This window comes from Hesperophylax consimilis, chromosome 6 (genome assembly GCF_061612785.1).
Source record: "Hesperophylax consimilis isolate HC1 chromosome 6, BYU_Hcon_1.0, whole genome shotgun sequence".
NCBI classification, from domain to species: Eukaryota; Metazoa; Arthropoda; class Insecta; order Trichoptera; family Limnephilidae; genus Hesperophylax; species Hesperophylax consimilis.
The window spans coordinates 39,413,611-39,436,265 of NC_142841.1; the positions used below are offsets into that span (position 1 = coordinate 39,413,611).

Genomic DNA, 22,655 nt, shown 5'->3' on the forward strand with positions numbered 1-22,655 from the left:
TTAATTAACCCTCCGATGGGCGATGTACTTGTACACTTGGGATGGGCAATGAACCCTGACCAGGCCATATAGGAGGTGTGGGCTATCAAACTAGTTTTAGATAAAGGAAGGTGTGCAAATAGTATATATTAATGTGTCAATATGTGGTATATGTGTTTATAACGAGACAAAAACCCTGTTCATGCGTACAGTACTAACGATGGCAAGTTCTTTTTCCATCAGAATTCTGGCCAAGTCTTGTCACGTAAAAATGTATTAGTTAGTTAAATACTTGTCAACTAAATCCAATAACACTCGTGCACCTTGATTCACTTCACGATCTGCATCTGGAAGTTTTCCGCTGTAAATTTGACCTCTGAGCGGGTTGTTGGTATCCGAATCGCAGACCCACCAGACCTTGATGTCATATGCAATGGCTTGTCCAGGCCATGTATTTATCCTTGAAGTTTTTGTCATCATTTTTTTTTTAAATTATACCTGTCAAATGAAAACTCATCGGCAAAAGTACCATTCGACGCAGCTCGCCGAGTTGAAGTTACAGTATATTGATACGGCTTGCTAAAAGGTCAAAATGGTATCGGAGGATTATTACAGCAAAGTTTATTAAGTTTTATTATTACCAATAATTAGCCCTAGGTAATTGGTATGAATGATGACTGATCATGAATGATCATCACTTATTTTATTAAGAGAGGAACCACCGTACCAATATTTTCGTACGGCTCCAAGAGGTGACTTAATTGAACGACGGCTCAATTAAACGGGAGCTAGGTGCTCAGAGCGTACAAGCAATAAGAATATGTCTAAGAACGCGACTTAGACATGTTTTTCTATGCCCAAAACTAAATACGTCTTTTGCACAACATCATTATACTTACCAAGGAAGAACTTTTTTCAATCGTCTACCAGAAGAAATCAGAAGCATTAATGATAAAACCCGAATACTGCTCTCTGTCAAGAGACACTTTAAAAATATTCTGAAAAAAAAAATTACTGTTACTTAATTAATCTCACAAATATCCTTAGTTTTCCATAACTTCCTTTCTTTTTAAAAAATTTATTATATTAATATATTATCCTTCACTACTGTCAAAAAAATACTACAGCAAACATACATTTATGTACAATGAATTATTTAAATACTAACTAACAACAACATTTATGTACACTCCCCTTCCATACACAAGCAAATGCTTTCAATGGAAGAGTAGTAAAAAGACCCAAGATGTAAAATGAATTATGTACCATGTAAGCATATTATTAAAAATAAAAATAATTACAACAAAAAAAAATACTGTTCTCGCACGATACTACTCCCCCAAAACGGCTACCAGCTCCTAGCTCAACTCCCAACTCCCAGCGTATGAATTATTATAATTATTAACACGAGATAGATAAGATGCTAGTTAGTAGGTGCAGGTAAATACGTCCAAGTCCAGATGTCGAAAAGTCAGACGCCTTTCACGTCTCTGTGGTTGAGATAACAATTAAAAATATGATAATTTTATGGCGCTTTTTTTCTAAAATATCTAGTGATAAAAAAGATTAACCGTTCAATTGAGCGGCTCGCTAATGAACGACCCATCGCTACTAGGTACACCATAAGCCATGAGATATCCTTTGGTGCCTATGTAGCCTTAAAGTATGTAAACTGAGTGTTGCATGATATTTTTTCTCAAAAATAAAGTATTTTCAGATATTTGGTTGATCCAGACCAGAGACCAAATACAACAGAAGTGCGCACTTGCGAGTTAGTCCAGTCAGTGGGGGATAAAAAAGGGCTCCACCTTGCAAAAGGTTAGGTAGTAGCGATTTTCACATATGTTGTTAAGATTGGGACTCTAAAGAAAAAAAAAAGTTTTCGACCTTGGGGGGGTCGAGCTCGATCCGCCATCTTGGATTGAAGGTGCCAAAATTTGGTTTTTTCAAAATAATTATGAAGTGGTTGATTTTATAACCAAATTGTTGAAGGCAAACTTAAAGACAACTAAATTACCTACATTTTTTGTACAAAGTTTTTTTTTTGTAAGTCTTATAGGTAACGAGTTACAGCGGTTGAAAGAAGAAAATTTTGACAAAAAATTGTAAAACTCCAGTTTTCTTGATAAATTTTGTATGAACATATTACACAATATCATTTTAACGTATTTCTACGTTACAATATACTTATATAGCATCATCCGTGTGCTCGATGACGTTGATTTGTTGTAGTGGGATCCTAGTCTACAGCTGACTTGGCAACACTGATTGAGTCCTGGTTACAGGACGTTGCCTGGATGCTCATGTCTGCAGATGTTCTTTTCGATGAAACAATGCCAGTTCAAGTTTCACAAGAACGATTTTTAGCCAATGAAAATAACAAAATCCGTCTGATTTCGATGCTTACAAAGCAATTTATACAGGATGATTTTACAGTTAAGGCGATGCCATACGTAGTAATGCAAAATCATGTTTTTTTGGTTTGAAAATTTGGTCGCCTAGAAATGTTTCAGATGCTTGAATTAAATACTGCGAATAGAATACATCTTGGCCTTTGAAATAATCGAGTATTTTTTATATAAGTCTTTTTATAAGCTTAAAGAAAAAATAATGTATACTATGAAAATTGCTTTAAAGTTCAAAATCTCCTACTTACGAACCCATTTTAGGTTATGATTTTATTGTATAATGTGGAAAAATAAATTATTTATAAAATGATCGAAAAAAAATTAAATATTTATGCCTGAACATCCACAAAATAAAATAAAAGGCACTTTTTGGCCATGTTTTTTTCTTGCATAAATCAAAACAGGCGGATGGTGTTAAGCGCGAATTTAAACCTTATCGCCATCTACGTAAGGGTTGTTATTGATAGCGGCTCAATTTAAAATATTACACGACGTAGTGCATCGCCTTAAGCAGGCTGAAGAAGATGCTGATGAGTTGATTGTCAATACTGAGATTTCCTTGTGTTCATCATATGACGCTGTTTTCATTATTGGCGAAGACCTTGATCTCCTAGTTCTGCTGACAGCATTAGCACCACCCAAAAGTAGTATATATCTTCGCAAACCCGGAAGAGGCTAAACTTTTGAAAGACTGTGTTTCGCGAATAGTGTGAAATACAAAGAGGCGGCTGAGAATATTCTGTTTCTTCATGCCTTTAGCGGCTGCGATACAACATCGTCCTTCTTCAACCAAGGAAAAACAAAATTTTGTTCGCTTGTGCAAAACGACACAAGACTCAATGCCATGATAGGAATCTTCAAACAACATGATGCAACACCAGAAGACATAGCAGTTGCAAGAACACGCTTTCTTGTTGCTTTGTACGGGGGTGACATGGATAAGGAAACCTTGGAAGAAGTCCGCTACAAACGTTTCGCAAAGTCGACAACAAAAAGCAAATTCAATCTTGCCTCTTTGCCACCAACGAACGACGCTGCACGGTACCATGCATTTAGAACGTACCATCAAGATCAAAAAGGTATGGAATCCAAAAAAAATCCAGAAAACTGGGGCTGGAAACGTGACACCAACGGGCTTGTTCCAGTAAGAATGAAAAAGAAACCAGCACCCGAGACTTTATTAAAATTTATTTCATGCAATTGTAAAAAAGGATGCGGCGTTGCATGTAGCTGCAGGAAAGCTGGATTGAAGTGTTCTATTGTATGTGGGTGCTGTAATGGTCAAACATGCCGAAATTCGCCAGAGGTTCACATCGATGTCGAGGACGAAGAAGAAGAGATTTTGTCAATGGAAGCCCAGAATCTCAGTATCACAGGCAATGAGTTAGATGATGACATTGATGACGAAGACTGTTATTAAGTAACATAATTTATAGTAACATAATTCATAGTAATGTAACATAATTTCGAAATCTTCCATCGCTGGTATATCTGTGGAGTAGACCTACTGGGGATACCACAATAAATGTTCTCTACCTCATGGTGGTGTGGAAATGAGTTAACAAAATTATTATAATTAAGTAATGAATAACCCGAAAAAATTACAAAGTTGGGAATTTCATCATTTTTTAGAAAAATATTCACATTTCCGCCAGTGTAACTCGTTATCTATTAGACTTACAAAAAAAAACTTCCTACAAAAAATGTAGGTAATTTAGTTGTCTTTAAGTTTGCCTTCAACAATTTGGTTATAAAATCAACCACTTCATAATTATTTTGAAAAAACCAAATTTTGGCACCTTCAATCCAAGATGGCGGGTCGAGCTCGACCCTCCCAAGGTCGAAAACTTTTTTTTTTCCTTAGAGTCCCAATCTTAACAACATATATCAAAATCGCTACTACCTAACCTTTTGCAAGGTAAAACTCCCCACTGACTGGACTAAGTTGTCCAGACTCAGTTTTGCACTCAAGTTATTTATTTTTACTTAACAATATTCATAGTAATCAATAACACGTCTTAGCTAAGATTAACAAGAATAGATTATTATTGGTGCAATCAAGACTTGAATTATATGAAAACTTCCACTATCCGTGTTTGCCAACATTCAATGTAAGGTTTTAGAATAGAGAGAAATTCTCTAAATCATTATATTTTTTTAATGAAAGTACTTTTTTCTTCTTAAACTTTATTTGAACATTCAGGTACAATGATTTTTTAAGACACTTTATAGAATAAAATTAAAATTATATTGACAAAATAATAAGTATATAAAGTTTGTGTTTAATTTAATAAAGCGTTGGTCTTAATCCAGTTGGTGTAAGAAGCCACCCTAGCCCACACTCCTGGGTACTGAGATTTGGCGCACCCATTCCCCCAGGAAGTGACGCCCACAAGAGTGCTATTGACCACCATTGGACCTCCAGAGTCTCCTTGACAGGCGTCCTGACCGCCAATGTTCAGCTTTCCGGCGCAGATCATGTTGGAGGTCACAGGGTTGAAGAATGCGTAGGCCCAGGCGCACTGGCTCTGGCTTACGATCGGGAGGACTACCTTATAAAGGACTGGCGCCAAAATACCTCCTTCCTAGAAAACAAAATATTTTTATATAATACCATCCAACCAACGTGCATCATTCAAAAATATGTGTGAAGGAGGTGTGAAAATTTGTATGTGCTTTTTATAAGACTTCTTAGTGGTTTGATTTTTCTTACCAAGTTGAAGAAGAATTTCAAAGAGAATAATTTATTTCCTAGATTTTGGTATCGTATAGCAACTAATCCGCGTCTCGTAGGCATATTTGGAGACATTTCTTGGAGAATCTTCAGACGCGGACTAATGAATGTGTGAAGAAAAGTAAATCATGTCGCTTACTACTTAGAGTATAAATACTCAATCCTCTATCTTGAATTGATGTGGAGTTACAATCACAATCACAATGAGGCAATTATTGAAAAATAAAGGATAAAACTCACACCTGCTGGAATACGCGATGGCCTTTATCGGTTGTGGAGATTTTCTCAGCTTACGTAAGATTACTTGTTACTAATAACCTACTTAAACCCGCATTCTTCGGAGGAGTCTGTTCACTTTTTGGCTAATTTAGAATAAATTATTATGTGATCGATTATAAAAATGGCTTCACCTATCTAATCTACTGTTCATTATATATAACTGATTTCAAGAAATGTTTTATGTTTGAAGGAAGAATAACTCACCGTCAATGTTCCCCAGCCTGTAACAACAGCGCTCGAACCATCTGCAACTTGTTGGTCTTGATTCGCAAGTGCAATTATGGCCACATTTGGCCCCAGCTCGAGAGGGGTGCTCAGAAAAAGAATAGAAACATCATTGTCCATCCACGTGCTGAATTTAGGGTGCTGGAAGAAGCTAGCGACGGCAATAACTTGGCCACCAGAGCCGTGATATGTTGATCCAGCGCGGATTTTCCATTGTTGAGGCCTGGTTCTGTAATAGATTAATAATATTTGTGTCAAATTTAGGTATTCGTACTAAAATAAAGGGCATATTACTTGAAAGTGCTGTAGATTTGGATGTCGGAGGAGCAGAAAGAGAAATTTTTTTCTACTTTTGGTATCCTCTCTCGAATCGGAAGTTGGCTATTCAATGATTGTCTTCAACCTAATATTTATAGACCGGAATATCTTAGCGGAACACCATTTCTAGACGTCACATTTTCAGTCAGATTGCTAAAGAACTGTTTATGATTATGGACTATTCGAATCACACCGAAAAGCAATTGAAATTTTAGAAGAATTATGAACTCGCACAGAGCACAAAGGATTTTTACAAAGAAAAATTATTATAATCAATAGTTAATCAAAACTGGGGAGGCAAGAGTTTCAAGAAAACCTATTTATTATATTGCTGATTGTGAGTGTAGTCTCCAGGAATATGATACATCAAAATAGTGCTTCAAGTTGTGCCATTTCTGTTACCCATCCGTGCAGTGAGCGGCTGTGAGGACGACAGTTTTGCTGATGATGGAACCTCCGCAAGACTGGGAGTAGTATCCACTGTTCCAGTAGTCCAGCAGCAGAGCCACCTGGTAGGGAGCCTCGCTGATGCTAATTGGATCACCTCCAACTATTCTACCATCCAACTTGGGAACTTTCAGACGAGGGAACACCGCGCCTAAAAAGAATATCAGCAAATTAACATAAATAAATAAAAATGATAAATTAATAATGGATTAACATCCAATAGTGTTTTCTTAAGGCCGGTGAAATTTATTAGTATTTTGAAATAAACGAAATTATGTTGTGAGACTTTTGGTGTTTTCTTGGCTCTCGACTGAATAAATGAACTTTAAAAGTTGAGTGCATAAATTATATTAGATAAACATACTCTTATGTAAGTACATTTATACAGCATTTTACTCTAATACCCTGGTGAAAGACCATAATTTAAAATAAAAATGCTGCGCGTTGTTCGTATTTTGTGACCAGATCTGAATACTCAGGTATACATAGAAAAGATGCGTACATTGTTTAAATATTAGTTTCAATTCACCCTCAGAGTTGATCAGGTATTAGGCATTGGAGTAAATTGTATGCATAAAACAAATTATGACTATTTTATAGTAAAATCAACATTAGTTTTTTTGTTTTCTTACCATTGGCGCACGATAGTACCAAAGCGATCAGGACGAGGAACTTCATGTTGAGGAAGTCGATTGGTGGATGACTGAGATTGTTTCTGGTACTCCTTTTATATTACGATCGTTGTCCTAAATTGTCAAAAGGTACTTCAGAATTATCTGGGATATCTTTTTTTCACATACGTGTTAACAATGTTTGCCCTGATTCAGCCAATCTTGCTCAACAAGTGGTCCTCAAAAACCACTGTACTCATTATAAAATGAACGCTGAATCGTTATCTACGAGTATGTAGTCATTGGGGAATGGTGGCAAAGAATGCACTCCGAGGATTCCGTTCAACAATTGAATTCCACAATTTTTTCAAATATTAAAACAATGTCACACAATATTTTCAATGAATTTAAAATTTGAAGTGGACAAAGAAATCTTCAGAATATTAATTTGGGACTGCTCCGAAGTTTTCCTAAGACTCGATGTTTTATTTTGAACTTTTAAGGAAGAGAGAGGAGTGAACCCGGGTCATGAAGAGACTCGGGAGAAGATACTGCTGATGGAAGGATTTTTGAACAGAAGGAACGGTTTTTTGGATAACTTTCAATAAAATTATGATACTGCAAACTCAGCATTCCCAACTGACGTTACTTAGGATTGTAATCCGTTCGCTGAGTAAGGGAACCAATTCAATGGATGGTCCGTTTTTAAAAAGGTTAAAATTTTTTCAGATATCTCGAAACTCTAGATTATCGACGGAAGATTATTACAGAACCATACGCTGAAAGATGCACTTCTCTAAGCTAAAAATTAACTAATAAAAATACATACGAAAAGAATAACGAACATTTTTATTGGATATTTGCAGTGCTGTTGGCGTAATGAAATTCATAATTTTAAATGACGTATAAATCACAGGTGTTTTACCAAAAATCATTATTGCCTATTGATCGATGACAGATTTTATAAAAAATCAAGTTTATTAAGACTAAGAATTTTTTATCACTTCTTTAAATGGGCCAAGAATATCAAAAGCACCTCAAAATTTTTGATGAAAATCGATGCGATTTGACAATGACATAGTTGTTGAAACGAAGTCAAGTGTTTGGTTCAAAAAGTAATATACTGTCAAGTTAGATGTTTCTCAACATACAGATTAACAACACGAAGTTTGTGTCGTGATAGGTGCATACTGCGTTCACGGGATATAAGCGACTTTAAATTTAGTGGAGAATTTTGGAGTTTAAACATTTTTATTAATACATGGTTTCATGGGTCATTTCTCCCACTGCCCAAACTGAACTTAACAATATGTCTATTACTTCTTACGATTATTTTATAATTACGACTATATTTTTCCATTGTAAAAGATTCTATGATGATAAACGCTGCAAAACTATCCTAATTTGGGCTAATAGGGAGCGCAACACGGCACAGCATCTCAAAAGTCAACCAGTAAAAGTACTTTAAGTTATTCACATATATGATATGAATTTTATGCGGAAACTTCACTGGTTTGTGCAAAGATACAACATTTTGTCATTTTTTAATAAGTATAACTTTTTGTTTCCATAATAAACTAACAAAAATCGTCTATTTTTTGATGCCAGAATTTTATTTTAAATTACACAGAAATATAATTTGATAAAAAATTGTTAATGTTTGAAAACTTTTTTTACAAATTCTTCAATATTTCTAAACATTTTATTTTGTATCGTTAAAAGCAGCGATTAGAACCTAATGATTCACTATTATTTATTACAACAAATTTTATGAAAAAAAAAATTGTGGAAAGATTTTTAATTTTAGTAGTTAGTCATGGAAAGGTAATAAGTGCAGTAAATAAAATAGCAATGGAAGTTTTTCAGTGGTGATTTTTGGTGTCACCAAATGATGGTTGACACCGACAAAAGCATTGTTTCATAATTTACAAATGGTTCTGGATCCAGTCGGCGAACGATGGAACTCTAGTCCATACTCCAGGGTAACTTGCAAGAGCACAGCCATTTCCCCATGAGGTGATTCCAACGAGGAGGTCATTGACGATGAATGGACCACCAGAATCTCCCTGGCAGGCATCAGCACCGCCGACTCCAAATAGTCCTCCGCAGATCATGTTGGCGGTGACAGTGTTAAATCCCTGGTAAGCATTGGCGCAAACGGTCTGGTCGACAACGGGGATGGTCACTTTGCGTAGATTAGCCGGGATTGATCCTCCGGACTGAAAAAAATGTACAATTATTGTTTAAATTAACTGCATATTCATTGATGTCGTAGGTAGTCCGCTCGCAAATAGGTGCTCGTAGACAAGTAGGTAGCAAGATAGGAACGCTTCGCATTATGTCTGGAGTGTTCGGGTTACGATGCTTTTTTTATGGGCGAGACGTTCTAGATGAATCTCGTAGCATCGCTACAGGTTTATTAATAGTTGATCGCACCAAACCTTGAAGAAGGTGATCCTGATTTCACAATTAAACTGATGTAACGAAAAATTTAAGAAATATCTACGCTTTACATGTACTTAATTGAATTGGTCTTATTAGCAGGAACACTTAATTCAAATTTATAAAACTTTTCACAATGGATACGCAAAATTTTATTGATTTTAGTTTGGAATATTTATTAACTATGTTTTACACTTTTGATGGTTGGGTTGAGTTGAACTTTAGTTAGGTACCTTTATAAAAGTTTTCAAAAGGACTAAAAATATATTTTTTAATGGATTCGATTATTGCTGCATATATTTAATTTTACATCTGAGAATTCAATGGATTAAAATATAATACAAAAAATAACTATGGATAATTTTTATGAAGTGAAAACGTGTTTTTGAAATATTGTAACCGATAACAATAAAAAACATTTCGTTTAAATGGTTCAATTCAAAAACTCATAACTTACGCTTGTTGTGCCCCATCCAGTAACGAGAGCGAGTTCCCCTGCTGCCACGTCCAGTCCCTGGGCTGGGAGAGCTGCCAACTTGGTGTTAACACCATCGATGTTCAAAGCACTTTCGAGTATGATTATTCCAACGTCGAAGTCGAGGGTCGAATCATTGTAACTCTCGTGGGTGACGACGCTAGCGCCGGCAACGGCTTGACCTCCGGACGCATGGGTCGAGGATCCAGCGCGGACCCTCCAGCGGTTGGCACGAGTTCTGAAAATTTAAAAGATGGGAAAATCTAAGTAAAATTTACATGCAAGCATTTAAAATTTAAGTAAGTATTTAAATTATATGTAAGCTCAAAAATAAGATGATCCCGAAAGACATGTATAAGAATGTAAATTTTAATTTCGAAATACACGGTTACCCTTTGAAAAACTGTGGAGATTTTAGAGTTCCGAAAACAAATTTGTCGGGAACCCAAAATAATCTATATTTTAAAGGACTTAAGATTTTCAATGAACTACCTACAGAAGTTAAAGAAGCTAAAAGCCTTGCTGTTTTCGTGGGTTATGCCTAAATGCTATAAATATTATGTTTTAGATGAAGTGTAAAGTGTGCCTAAATATCATATAAATGTGTTGTTAGTAGTTAGTAAAGGTTTATACTATAATAAAACTATAGGTTCGTTAAATTCATTAAAGAAAATGGTCAAAATCTCTGTACTAGCTGAGAATGATGATTTTTTTGAAGTTGTCGCTTATATCATAAATCCGTGTGGAAGCCCTGTTTCGATACAATCCATATTTACTTACTGCATATGTTCTTATATACTTCTTAAATTTTTTGTTGTTATTATCATTTTCTTATTGTTATTATTATTTGCTTATTGTTATCATTATTTACTTATTGTTATTTTATTTTACTTATTATTATCTACTTCATTCTCATATTATTATTTACTTTAATTATCATCTAACTTACTTACTACGTTTTTTTTTCGACTATATGTCCGGGTTAAATCTTCCACACAGGAAAAACTAAACCCTTCGACACAATTTCCACAAATGATCATCTAGTCAATCCACATTATGCAAATGCATTATATAAGCATATTAAATACAAAACAATACAAGAACAACACGTCAATTCACCAGAGATCAAACGGTAAAATAATTTACAATAAAAGATATAAATTTGTTTTAGACCACCCAATTTTAATTGTACTCTACCGGTTTCGGAAGCACCCTTCCATCGTCAGGAGAATATTAAAACTTTAATATTCTCTAGTTTTAATATTCTCCTGACAAAGGAAGGGTGCTTCCGAAACCGGTAGAGTACAATTAAAATTAAAGTGGTCTAAAACAAATTTATATCTTTTATTGTAAATTATGACGAGCTACAAAGTAAATGCTTACTACAAATAGGCAAAATAATTCACCGACTCCAGATATTTTCATATCAGAGGGTTCGGCTCGGTAGAACTCTTAACTGGACCTATAAATTCTCCTGATCCCTCAAAATAAATATAAGAAAATATATTATTATTTACTTATTTATTACCTACTTGTTATTATTTACCTATTTTTAATTAGTTACTTTATTTCTTTCTTATAATTTATTATTTACACTGTCCATCTTGTAATTGTTAGTATGGTTACCCTAGGTATGCATGTGTCTGATAAGCTAGAACAGGTACCTTGTACTTGAGTTTACAGATGAATATTATTGTTGCCAACTTACTATAAAAGTACTGCCCAATGTGTCTTTTGATGACATTTTTGTTTTATTTTTCGTACATTTGTTACTAAAATTTTGTTTATTTGTTGCTACCGGTCTCGACACAACCGTGTCATTAACTTTTATTTTGTGGGTTTAAATTAAATTTAATTATTATTTTATGTTTACTTATATGTATATTTTTTTAAATGATGTAATTGTTAAGCTGCTAATCTTGACACACGCATGCCATAGTGGCAGATTATGTTTTTTATGTTAAAAACTATTTTTTGCATAATTAAATAAAAAATAAATAAAAATGTAATTTTTTTTTTAATAAAAAAAAATACAAAAAAACACGAATTTGACTTCGCTGATTTCGCTGCTTTTTAGGATTGGTCTGGTTTTAGAAGATAGAACGCGAGATTCATTTTATAATTTGTGGCTTTGGTAAAAGCTTTGGAGATGGATTCTTATTAATACTATCAGGACCTTTTTACTAAACATCGGCATGTCAATATTCATGACTGATGTAAAGTAATTTTGTAGGTAATTTTATAGCGCAACACGGCATAACACCCCAAAAACAAACAACAAAAATGCTTTAGGCCGTGAAAATCTAAAAAACTTACCTAATTTTGTAGGGTTGATAAATTTTCATACTTTAGAAATTTTGGATACTATTGGTAAAACAAGACTATGGACCGATAGGTGTTTCTTTGGTGCCACTTTTCACAATAAACCACTAATTCTTGATAAAATAATTTAGTTGATGCTTAGTTGATATGATTTGAGATTTTTTAGAATTATTTTCTGGGGTATTATGCCGTGTGCGCTACCTCCTCCTATCGCCAACGTTTCGGACAGGGTTACAGCGCCCATCCTTGACGATGGACACTGTAATGCTGTCCAAAACTTTGGCTAAAGAAGGAGGCAGCACACCACGGTATAATACCCCCAAAAATTGTAATTTTAATGCTTAGTAGAAGATTTCTACGAAAAATAATAATTGATATATGCATTATAACGATTCAAAGGCCGCGAAGCATTATAATGAATACACATCCTGGTATTGTCTTACCCGGTGGTGCAATGTCCAGCTGTCAGGATGACAGTGGGGCTGATGATGGAGCCACCGCAACGGAGGCTGTAAAATCCCAAGCCGGTGGAGTCATACTGGAGTGCCACCTGCCATGGGGCATCCTGGATGGAAGCCTGCTCACCCCCAACGATTGGGGCCTGGCCGATGCCACGGAGCGGACCCAATTCAAGCCCTGAAATTCCAAAATTGTTTTTTAAATTTTTGCCTCAAGTCGATATTTTGTTTTGTGGTTTGTACATAAAGAAATGGACAAAGGATGGAAATTTTAATAATAGGCTGGAATGCTTGACGTTAATACCCTTGAGCTCTTGAGCAAAAAAACACTGTAAGTTGACATCTGAAAGTATTCAAAAGGTTTGTGCGCCAATTCGGAAAGTGAATTGCTTGCTTGTCATAAATAAATATTTATAATAACGATTACAGAAGATTTATAAAAAAGAAGCAGAAGGATAAAATTATGTTTGAAAAATGGCAGATTGTGGGTCTAGAGGGGAAGATGTTTATATGGCAGAATGTGGGTCTAGAGGCGAATTTGTTTATATGGCAAAAAGTGGGTCTAGAGACGAATTTGTTTATATGGCAGAATGTGTAGGTCTAGAGGCAAAGATGCCTATATTAAAACAAGTACCGAAATTAAACTACACTGCTCTAACTCAATCACTTGTTTACGGCGCGTCTATTTCACATTTCTTGAGATGTTCATACTAACGGTTTTATGATACGTCCTAGTGTAAATGTTTTGAACTGTAAAATTATTTCGATTTTTTCTCGATTTAAACTTTTAAAATCTTAGCTTTACCCGTTATTCAATATGTAGTTATACGTATTGTTTCTCTTACCGCAGGCGAGAGCTAGAAGAGAGACAGCAACAACAAATCTCAACATTCTGATTGATAATAATAAATATTTAGATTTGCTTTGGTTATATACAAACCTTGCGAAGTTTATCTACTGAATAATGATAACAAATAGGTATTTTAATATCTTTATTTAGCCGACAGGTTGATTTAATCTCTTTATCTAGCCGACAAGTTGATTCCAAACTTGTTACCATTCATCAGCCTTTCCTCAGGATTCCACGATTAATTTGTCACTTTTTTGATGCCCTGTTAAATGCCCATTATCCAGTTAATCTTGTAAGTTTACGTTAATATTTAAAAGAGGATTTTACGTAATCAATCTTAAAAATGGCACTGAACACCAAAACAGCTGTATTAATAATATACTTTATTATATAAACATGGAGAAACTATTAGATTTTGTAAAAAAATAACTTCAATAAAATCAAACAGATACTTATATCTCATGTCATTTTACTTTTAAAACTCAGTAATTACTTTATTAATGCAATTTATTTCATTTTGTGTCTAATATAGTCACACGAAATAAAACAATCTTTCACTGCAACAATAATGTCAATACCAATTCGTTTATAAACTTCCTTATACCACGCATATACTGCTTAGGTAACCAATATGCAAAAGTGACAGATATTTTCGATAGCACCGAAAGAACTTCAAAATCATTTTACAAAATTTTTGAAAAGTTATCAGTTAATGTTTTGTTTTTTACAGAATTATCGTAAATTTTAGTCATAAAATTTAGTTATTATATTAATTTGTTTACACTGCATAATTGTTTTGCAACCATTTATGTGGAGTTTTATTATATATTTAAAGGTACATTAAGGTAAAAAATATTTTATTATTAAATTTGAGTACTTAATTTTTTTGCAGTCAGATATTTGTTAAAATGTCGGTCTTAATTTTTACCAGAAAAAAATCTAATAGAATATAAAACATTCATTTGTTGTTTAAACACTTTCTTAAAAACATAAATTTATAAAGGTAAAGTTTCTTTATTATACAAACACAAGCTGAAAATGTTAAATAATAACTGGCAACGGATATTTAAATTTATAACATTAGTATCAATATTTTCACCATGAATTTGGGAAATTTTAAATTTTCTTTTGGTAAAAACACTGACTCATTTTTAATGAATCATAATCAACAATATTTAGTCGATCTATATAGGTTTTCGTTATCAATAATCGAGGTTAATTCACTTATCGAAAGATCGAAATGATTGACATGATCAATCACCTTAATTAGGAAAACAAATATCGCAAGCTTGGGTTTTTCTAAAAAATAATATATCATACATGTATGACCTTTGGACTTACAAACAAACAATTGTCTAGTTTATATCTAAGGAATCTTGATTGGAAATTCACTATCGTCTTATGAAGTATGATTATTCTGGTATGGGTGATTATATGCAAGTTTGGCGGATTCAAACGATTCTATATTCAGAATGCTACATCCACACAGACATTAGAATTGATAGGCCGGCCAATCACGGAAAGGGGAACAAAACAAGTTGCGCGGAGCTAGGGAGGCGGCGTGACCGTCTCCTTTCTGTGATTTTTTTCAATAATTTAATCTGAGAGTATACAGACAACTCGCACTGTAATATTACTATTCAATCCTCGTAAATATGATCTGCTTACGTTTACAAGTCCATTTTAGAAATTATATAAACTTTTCGACAAAGAACAAACGTTCGAGCTTGTTTCTAAAATTGACTAGTTTGTTACACTATTTAGTTACTATACATTTAAAAATGTATCAGAATTTACCGCGTGGTTTCGTTTAAAAAACAGCATTAAGATCCTTCACAGAAGTCTCAAAATGGACTGCGAATATTTGCCATACTTTTAGCGAAGTTTTTTTTCTGCGTTCAGGTTAGGTTATTTTAATGTCTGCTCTTAGGCGGTTAGTAATCGGCGGTCAAACTGATATCGTAGTTTATTCAAAGCATTCTCGAACCTTCCTGGTGCCAACAATATGATCACGTGGTTTACCTCCAGCTCGTCGAAATGATAACCAGATATCATGTTAGGGTAAATCTATCACGTTGGATGTCAATGTAAATAACAATTAAAATCATTAGTAGTTATGTGAACAGTAGAACTATTTTCTAATTCTTTTTTATTCAATAAATCAAATTTTCCTCTGAAATCATACAATTTGTAGGTGGGTATCTAGTCACCTACCTTATTTATTACAAGCCATATATTTCATATATTTTTTTCTTTATTTCTAATAAGGAATAATAAAATTTGTTCAAAGAAACTTCACTATCTCAATATCAACCTGTTCAAATTTTCTTCGAGCAGGTAGGTACCATAATATTGATTGGATTTCAAATCAAATTTATTACATTTGACCAAGGATCCAGTCAAGCAGCACTGGAACTCTAGCCCAGACTCCGGGATAGTCAGCAAGGGCGCAGCTTCTGCCCCAGGAGGTGACTCCGACTAGAACACCGTCGACAACGAACGGACCGCCAGAGTCTCCCTGGCAGGCGTCGGCGCCACCGACCCCTAGCAGACCACCACAGAGCATCCTGTCAGTGATGGTGTTGAAACCTTCATAGGCTTGCGTGCATTTCAGTTGATCGACGACGGGGATGGTCACCTTCCGAAGGACGGAAGGCAGAGCACCTCCAACCTGTTGATAAAACATGGCCCTTAGAAATTTATCTTGATTAAATATTAATGTTTAATCATAGTGTAGATATGCGGTAAACCGGACAACTGTCATAAGATGCTGAGCTCTCGTGAAAACCTTTAGCCATGCCAAGATTCTAAAACACAATGTGTAATTTTTGGCTTAAAATAATTTGGAAGTCAAGTATTAGTTATTTTAAAAACATGCTTACAAAAGTGCTACCCCATCCGGTGACAAAAGCAAGAGATCCAGCTGGAACAAGTTGACCTTTGGATGCTAGAGAAATGATTTTGGTATTGATGTTATCGATGGAGATAGCGGAAGCGAGGGTGATGACTGCAATGTCATAGTCATAGCTAGTTACGTCGTATTGAGGGTTGGTCACTACCTTGGCAATTCCCAAAACTCTACCTCCAGAAGCGTGGTTGCTAGACCCAACACGAACGTTCCATAACCCAGAACTTGTCCTGAAAGTATTGGTCTAAAATAGAACATAATCTTATGTAAAATTGTAGTTGATTCTAAGACTCTTTGAGATAGGAACTAGCAGATGGGATTCCACCGAAGGGCAGATTTATGATTTATTATAAAGGTGCAGAAAAATGTATCTGTGCCTTCGTGCTAAAAGCAGCAAAATGCTAAATTGGTTACTTACTACCAAAGTTCTGAAAAAAATTCAAACAACCATATTCAAATACATATAGGGTGACGACGCCAATGTTGAGAGGTATATTGCTATATCTAATATGAAAGTTAAACCCGTCAATGTTATCTTTTGTCTTTATAGAATTAGAAACCTTTAGCAGTACACTACATTTAATTTCGCAGTGGACTTGTATATTTTACATTAAAATCATGATTATTTAATTATCAGATTTAATTTCGATTTCATTTGGATTTAATTTCATTTCAATGTGGAATTGTATACATTAAAGTTATGATTATAAGACGTATGATTATTAGATTATTGATTTACCCGTAGGTGCAATGTGCGGCAGTCAAAATGACTGTTGAGCTGATGATGGAACCTCCACATCTAATACTGCCACCATAGAGAAGAGCCACCTGCCATGGAGCATCCTGGATGGAAGCCTGATCACCTCCGATGATTGGAGATTGCCCAATTCCAGGAACTGGACCAATTTTCAATGCTGGAATTGAAACTGGAATACGTATTGCTTTTAATGAAAACAGTTAAAAATAACGAGGCAGTGTGCAGATTACAATTCTCGATACGATACCTTAAATCATAATTTTACTCACCACATGCCACAACCAGCAGTAAACATAAAACCGAAAATCTTAACATCTTGTCACTGATAAAACTATAAAAAGATTTCATCGACATTCACCTATTTATACCATTTAATAATCATAAATAATATAGAAGATAAGCGGCCTCACAGGAATGACAATTAACTATTACACACTCTTAAATATTATGATAAAATTATGGAGGTCTTTTATTGTGCCAAGAGAGGTTTAAATCCTTAGTGAGCTCGACACAAAATTCTGAAAGACACAATTTTGTATAGGAATACCTACTAATCATGTCCGGTAGAGTACAACCATCATAATGAAGTTCAGCTATATAATATTCTAGAATCAAGCCAAAGAAATCAAACAGTCGGAAAAGTCACGAGTTATCCCATTTCACTAATCGGTGTTTATTGAATACTCGCATAGTAAAATAAGACTGAAATTCCGTAGTTACATGATAAAGATATTTGTTTACGGAAGATATTTTTTTAGTTGAATGGACTGGCTTCTAATCTTCTGGAATCCAAATACCAATTTTCAATAAAATATTGGGTTCATCGCTAAAAAATTTTCGGCTTAAGCATTTTTGGTCCCTTTTGACTTTTTATTTTGTTTTTTTCTAGGTTCTAGGCTTCTGCAAATTCTGTATTAAGTACTTCATCTTACTTAGCTGATTTATTTTGTGCCATAACCTCCACTATCAGGGGGTGACAAGAACCTCGACCCTGCACTACCTGCCGTTACGTTAGTAAAATTTTATTTAACACCCACTTTACTGTATTATACATTTGTACTATATCTCGCAAAATAAACTATATTTATAATAAACTATAATTTATGATAATTTGCAGTTATCATTAATCACGGCATACCTTTATTTTTCAGTATTGATAATATTTTTACAAATAACAATTCATCTTCAGCTACCAAATCTTGCTGTACGCGGACATTCGAGAAACTAGATTCCGTTCAATATAATTGTTGCTCCGTTTAATCACTCTTAATATAGTACTTTAATTAAAATTTGATGATGGACTCTGTAATGCTGTCAGCAACGTTGGCTAAAGAAGGAGGAGCACAATACGGCATAATACCCCAAAAATTAATCACTATGATGAAAGCTTTTTTTTTTGTAAAACTTACAGCAAACGAACCATGAAGTAGTCAGGTTATGAAAGAGAGTTCTACGACATCTAATCGTGATTTAGAAATATACGAACATTCAAAAGTTTAAAATAATTGAAAAAAATCAAAATTGAATTGTCTCTTGCACAATTTATGTATTTTTTTTTTTTTTTAATAATTATTTTTTATTTTTAATAATATGTTTACATGGTACATAATTCATTTTACATCTTGGGTCTTTTTACTACTCTTCCATTGAAAGCATTTGCTTGTGTATGGAAGGGGAGTGTACATTCTGTTAGTACTTAAATAATTCATTGTACATAAATGTATGTTTGCTGTAGTATTTTTTTTTATAGTAGTGAAGGATAATATATTAATATAATAAATTTAAAAAAAGAAAGAAAGTTATGGAAAACTAAGGATATTTGTGAGATTAATTGTGAGAGTAGTTTTTTTTCAGAATATTTTTGAAGTGTCTCTTGACAGAGAGCAGTATTTGGGTTTTATCATTAATGCTTCTGATTTCTTCTGGTAGACGATTGAAAAAGGTTCTTCCCTGGTAAGTATAATGATGTTGTGCAAAAGACGTATTTAGTTTTGGGCATAGAAAAACATGTCTAAGTCACGAGGACATAAAAAATAAAACGTATATTTTTTTAATGTGTAGATTACCTACAAAGATTTATTACACACAGTGTATGAAAATATAGGACGTGGTAACATTGTAACAATATAAATATGGTTTCAAATGAAGTGACTGCATTTTGTTAATGATGTTAAGTGTGTTTGTAAGTTTACAAAGCTTTTTTCTGTAATTTCAAAGATTTTATCAATCTTCTACAACAACTGATAAACAATCATTTACTTATTGTAGAGGGTTTTCGTAATTTATTTTTGGGGTATTATGCCGTATTGCGTTATCTCCTTTAGCATTAACAGTGCAGATGTGTAATCGAGGATTGTTGTGAAGTATACTCGTATGCTTCACGTACGTATAAAAAAGTGAAAGATTGTTTTTCACTTCTGTAAAAATTTAAACGTTTATAATGTAAAGGAGGTATAACATGCATGGCTGAAACATTATCAAATTGAATCATTTCACTGTCAAAAAGTCGAAATTTAAACGGAATTGATAAAAGTCACTACGGACCCAAAAAAATTGAAAACTTTTGATGCTATCGGTGTGCACCAATACATTTAAAAATGTCCTCCTTAAGGTTTGGAAACTCTGTTTTAAATCAATGATTTGCCAGTATATTATTCTGCGTGAGTTTGAAACTACTAACTAAAAATATATCACAAAAATGGTGAAATCGTTGTATTTATTTTCATATCATCTATTCGAATATGTTTTTATTGGTGAAGGTTTCGCAAACTATCAAAGTATTAAATTGACAATTAATTATGGTATTCCTAACGATAACAAATACCAATTTTTAACTTGTATTCTTTCTTGTTCTTCTTTATTATTTTGCTTTAAGACAATTATACAATTATGTATTGTATTATGCCGGAATGTTGAAATTTACATTTTTCATAATATATTCGGATTTGAGTGATCCGGTCAAATAGCATTATTTTTTGTGACGTTGTTGAGAAAACAATTCAATTAATGAGTAATGTATTTTTAATACTAAGCCTAGAAGCATTTTTTTCGAATAGGAAAACTTCTCTTGGAGGAATATTATTTCCAATGAAGAAGTAGAGAAAAAATTATAGTGCCTTCTTCGAAATGGGCTATAATTATTGACAATCTTCTTAATCAACTAATAACCTGATGATAGTCGATGATTACCATCCTCAAGAATATTATTACGAAAGTACTGGTATGTTGGCTTAATGAAGAAGAAATAAAAGTATTTTTACAGAAAGATTTGTTTATTGGCATAAGTTAAGATTTGTTGAGAAGGATTGTTATTGATGAACGAAATAAAATATTACTTAGTTTGAAGTCAGATAGAGTTTTTGAAAATATTTGGTAGCATTTACAGCTGTGCATTGATCCAATCGACCAGTGCTGGTACTCTAGCCCATACTCCGGGGTAAGCAGCGAGAGCGCAGCCATTTCCCCAGGAAGTGACTCCGACGATAACTCCGTTGACAACGAATGGACCACCAGAATCTCCCTGGCAAGCATCAACGCCACCGACTCCCACGCGTCCTCCACAGATCATCCTGGCGGTGACGGTGTTGAATCCGCTGTAGGCAGATACGCAGGTGGACTGGGCAACAACGGGGAGGGTCACTTTGCGGAGGGTGGCTGGAATAGAGCCCCCGGACTGTGGAAAAAAAAGTTGATTATAATAACCATAGTTCATTCACACGCTGCGTAAGTAGAAAGTTATGCCGAAAAATGACAATATATATTTAAGAGTCTTGTAAACCGTCGAATAGTAATTCTTTGATATATTGGTTTTACATTGTGTTACAAAGAAAGTAACTTACGGTTGTAGTTCCCCATCCGGTGACGAGAGCGCTGGCTCCAGTGGCGACGGCCAAGTCCTTGACTGGCAGAGGAATGATCCTGGTGTTCAGGTTGTCAATGGAGATGGCAGAAGACAGCTTGAGGACAGCGATGTCGTAGTCGAGGGTGTTGGAGTTGTACGAGGTGCTGGTAACCACCGTGGATACCTTGTAGGAAGTGCCACCAGATGCGTGCTGGCTAGATCCGGCACGGACGTTCCATGCTCCGGCGGATGTTCTGGAAGAAACGAATAATGTTATGATTGTTTCTAAATAAATTAAAAAAACAATGAAATCATCATTGAACGATACAATCACTATTACTTCAGTTTCTACTGCCGAACCCACTATCGGTAAAAGAAATAAAAAAGGAATCGAAATTTTATTTCAGATTTTATTTATTTGCTTACCCCTGGGTGCAATGAGCAGCAGTCAGGATGACGGTGGCTCTGATGATGGATCCTCCGCAACGAAGTCCTCCATTGTACTGGAGAGCCACTTGCCATGGGGCATCCTGGATGGAAGCCTCAGTTCCTCCAACAATGGGAGAGGAACCGATTCCACGGATGGGACCGATAACGGTGCCAGCTGTAGATAAATTGTGTTAATTAGTTTCATGAAAATTATTAACTATTATAATATTAAAGGTATTTGAAACCTTACTAAGATAACTTACCGGAGGCAACAGCCAGGAGAGTAGCAAGTACCACGAATGAGAACATCTTGGTAATGATGCACTTGATTGCCCAGGTGAGAGTATTTATACTATTTCTTTATAACGATTACCTTAATTTATAGGATTAAATCTGTAGATACATTATCTTTGAATTAGGTAACACCTCATCTTTTGTACTTATCTTTTTTCTATATTTAAACCACTGTGATCGATGGATTTTATTATTTTCACGAAAAAATTATACTGATAAGGTAAGGTATTCAGTATATTGCTAATTATTAATATTCAGTCCAGTCCTCTTGGAGACGCGACTTGCTTCGTTCGCATGTCACTTTTTTAACCATTTGTGAACCAATTGTGAAACTATTTTCATATTCATACTGCACTCTTCCACACCCTTAATTGCCAACAAATGCAGCCCCAAATTAGCTAATTAACAACGCTTTTCGAACCTCCATTAATTCTTGCCTGAATCCTGACATCTACACACGTTACCTGGTATTACTCAATGATCTTATCACAAATGAGACTTTCACCGATCCAGGTCCACAGTACACATAGTTTAGCGGTCCGTTCGCGTATTTTAGGAGAGTTTTTCTTTTTTAGAGTTCAGAAAGAGAATTAGCGTAACACACTCGTGTATGTTTTTAGGCAGTACTGCCCCTACAAGTACTAAATCTTTGAATGGCTATCCTTTTCATAAGCGGTGCAATTTTTTTTCGATTTTTATGAACATAATGTATCTGTTTTTGTAATGCCATTGGATAGTTGGCTATCTTTCTTTAAGATTTTGAATTATTTTAGCTTCACAAATCCTACTTTTGTATAATAATAATATAACTTTTTTTTCCAGGATATAGGGAAGTAAGTGCATTCCCACACGTCCCGTATAGTTATACGAAATAGACA

At 34.5% G+C, this 22,655-nt stretch overlaps 1 protein-coding gene and 1 pseudogene across 2 annotated transcripts; both read right to left on the reverse strand.

The window, feature by feature from the left end:
• Positions 1-4,644: 4,644 nt before the first annotated feature.
• LOC149423333 (transmembrane protease serine 9-like) lies at positions 4,645-13,589 on the reverse strand. The gene is made up of 8 exons (XM_089632725.1): positions 13,544-13,589; positions 12,684-12,876; positions 9,901-10,156; positions 8,931-9,220; positions 7,023-7,114; positions 6,346-6,541; positions 5,605-5,854; positions 4,645-4,972 (listed from the first exon to the last, which is right to left on the reverse strand). The coding sequence occupies exons 1-8, from the start codon at positions 13,587-13,589 to the stop codon at positions 4,670-4,672; spliced, it is 1,626 nt and encodes a 541-aa protein (XP_089488851.1). The 3' UTR covers positions 4,645-4,669.
• Positions 13,590-15,925: 2,336 nt separating this feature from the next.
• On the reverse strand, positions 15,926-21,876 carry LOC149423334 (transmembrane protease serine 9-like; annotated as a pseudogene). The gene is made up of 8 exons (XR_016302290.1): positions 21,747-21,876; positions 21,481-21,658; positions 21,053-21,308; positions 20,591-20,886; positions 17,483-17,544; positions 17,196-17,382; positions 16,431-16,686; positions 15,926-16,219 (listed from the first exon to the last, which is right to left on the reverse strand). The product of XR_016302290.1 is annotated as a transmembrane protease serine 9-like (transcript).
• Positions 21,877-22,655: the final 779 nt, after the last annotated feature.

Bases quoted from the DNA above. Each gene is read 5' to 3' on its own strand.
- LOC149423333 (XM_089632725.1), bottom strand. From the start codon at position 13,589: ATGTTGAGATTTGTTGTTGCTGTCTCTCTTCTAGCTCTCGCCTGCG. The intron at 6,542-7,022 runs GTAAGAAAACAA...TATTCTTTTTAG, and splicing joins GGTACTATCGTGCGCCAATG to GCGCGGTGTTCCCTCGTCTG. The intron at 5,855-6,345 runs GTAACAGAAATG...AATCTATTACAG, and splicing joins GCCGCTCACTGCACGGATGG to AACCAGGCCTCAACAATGGA.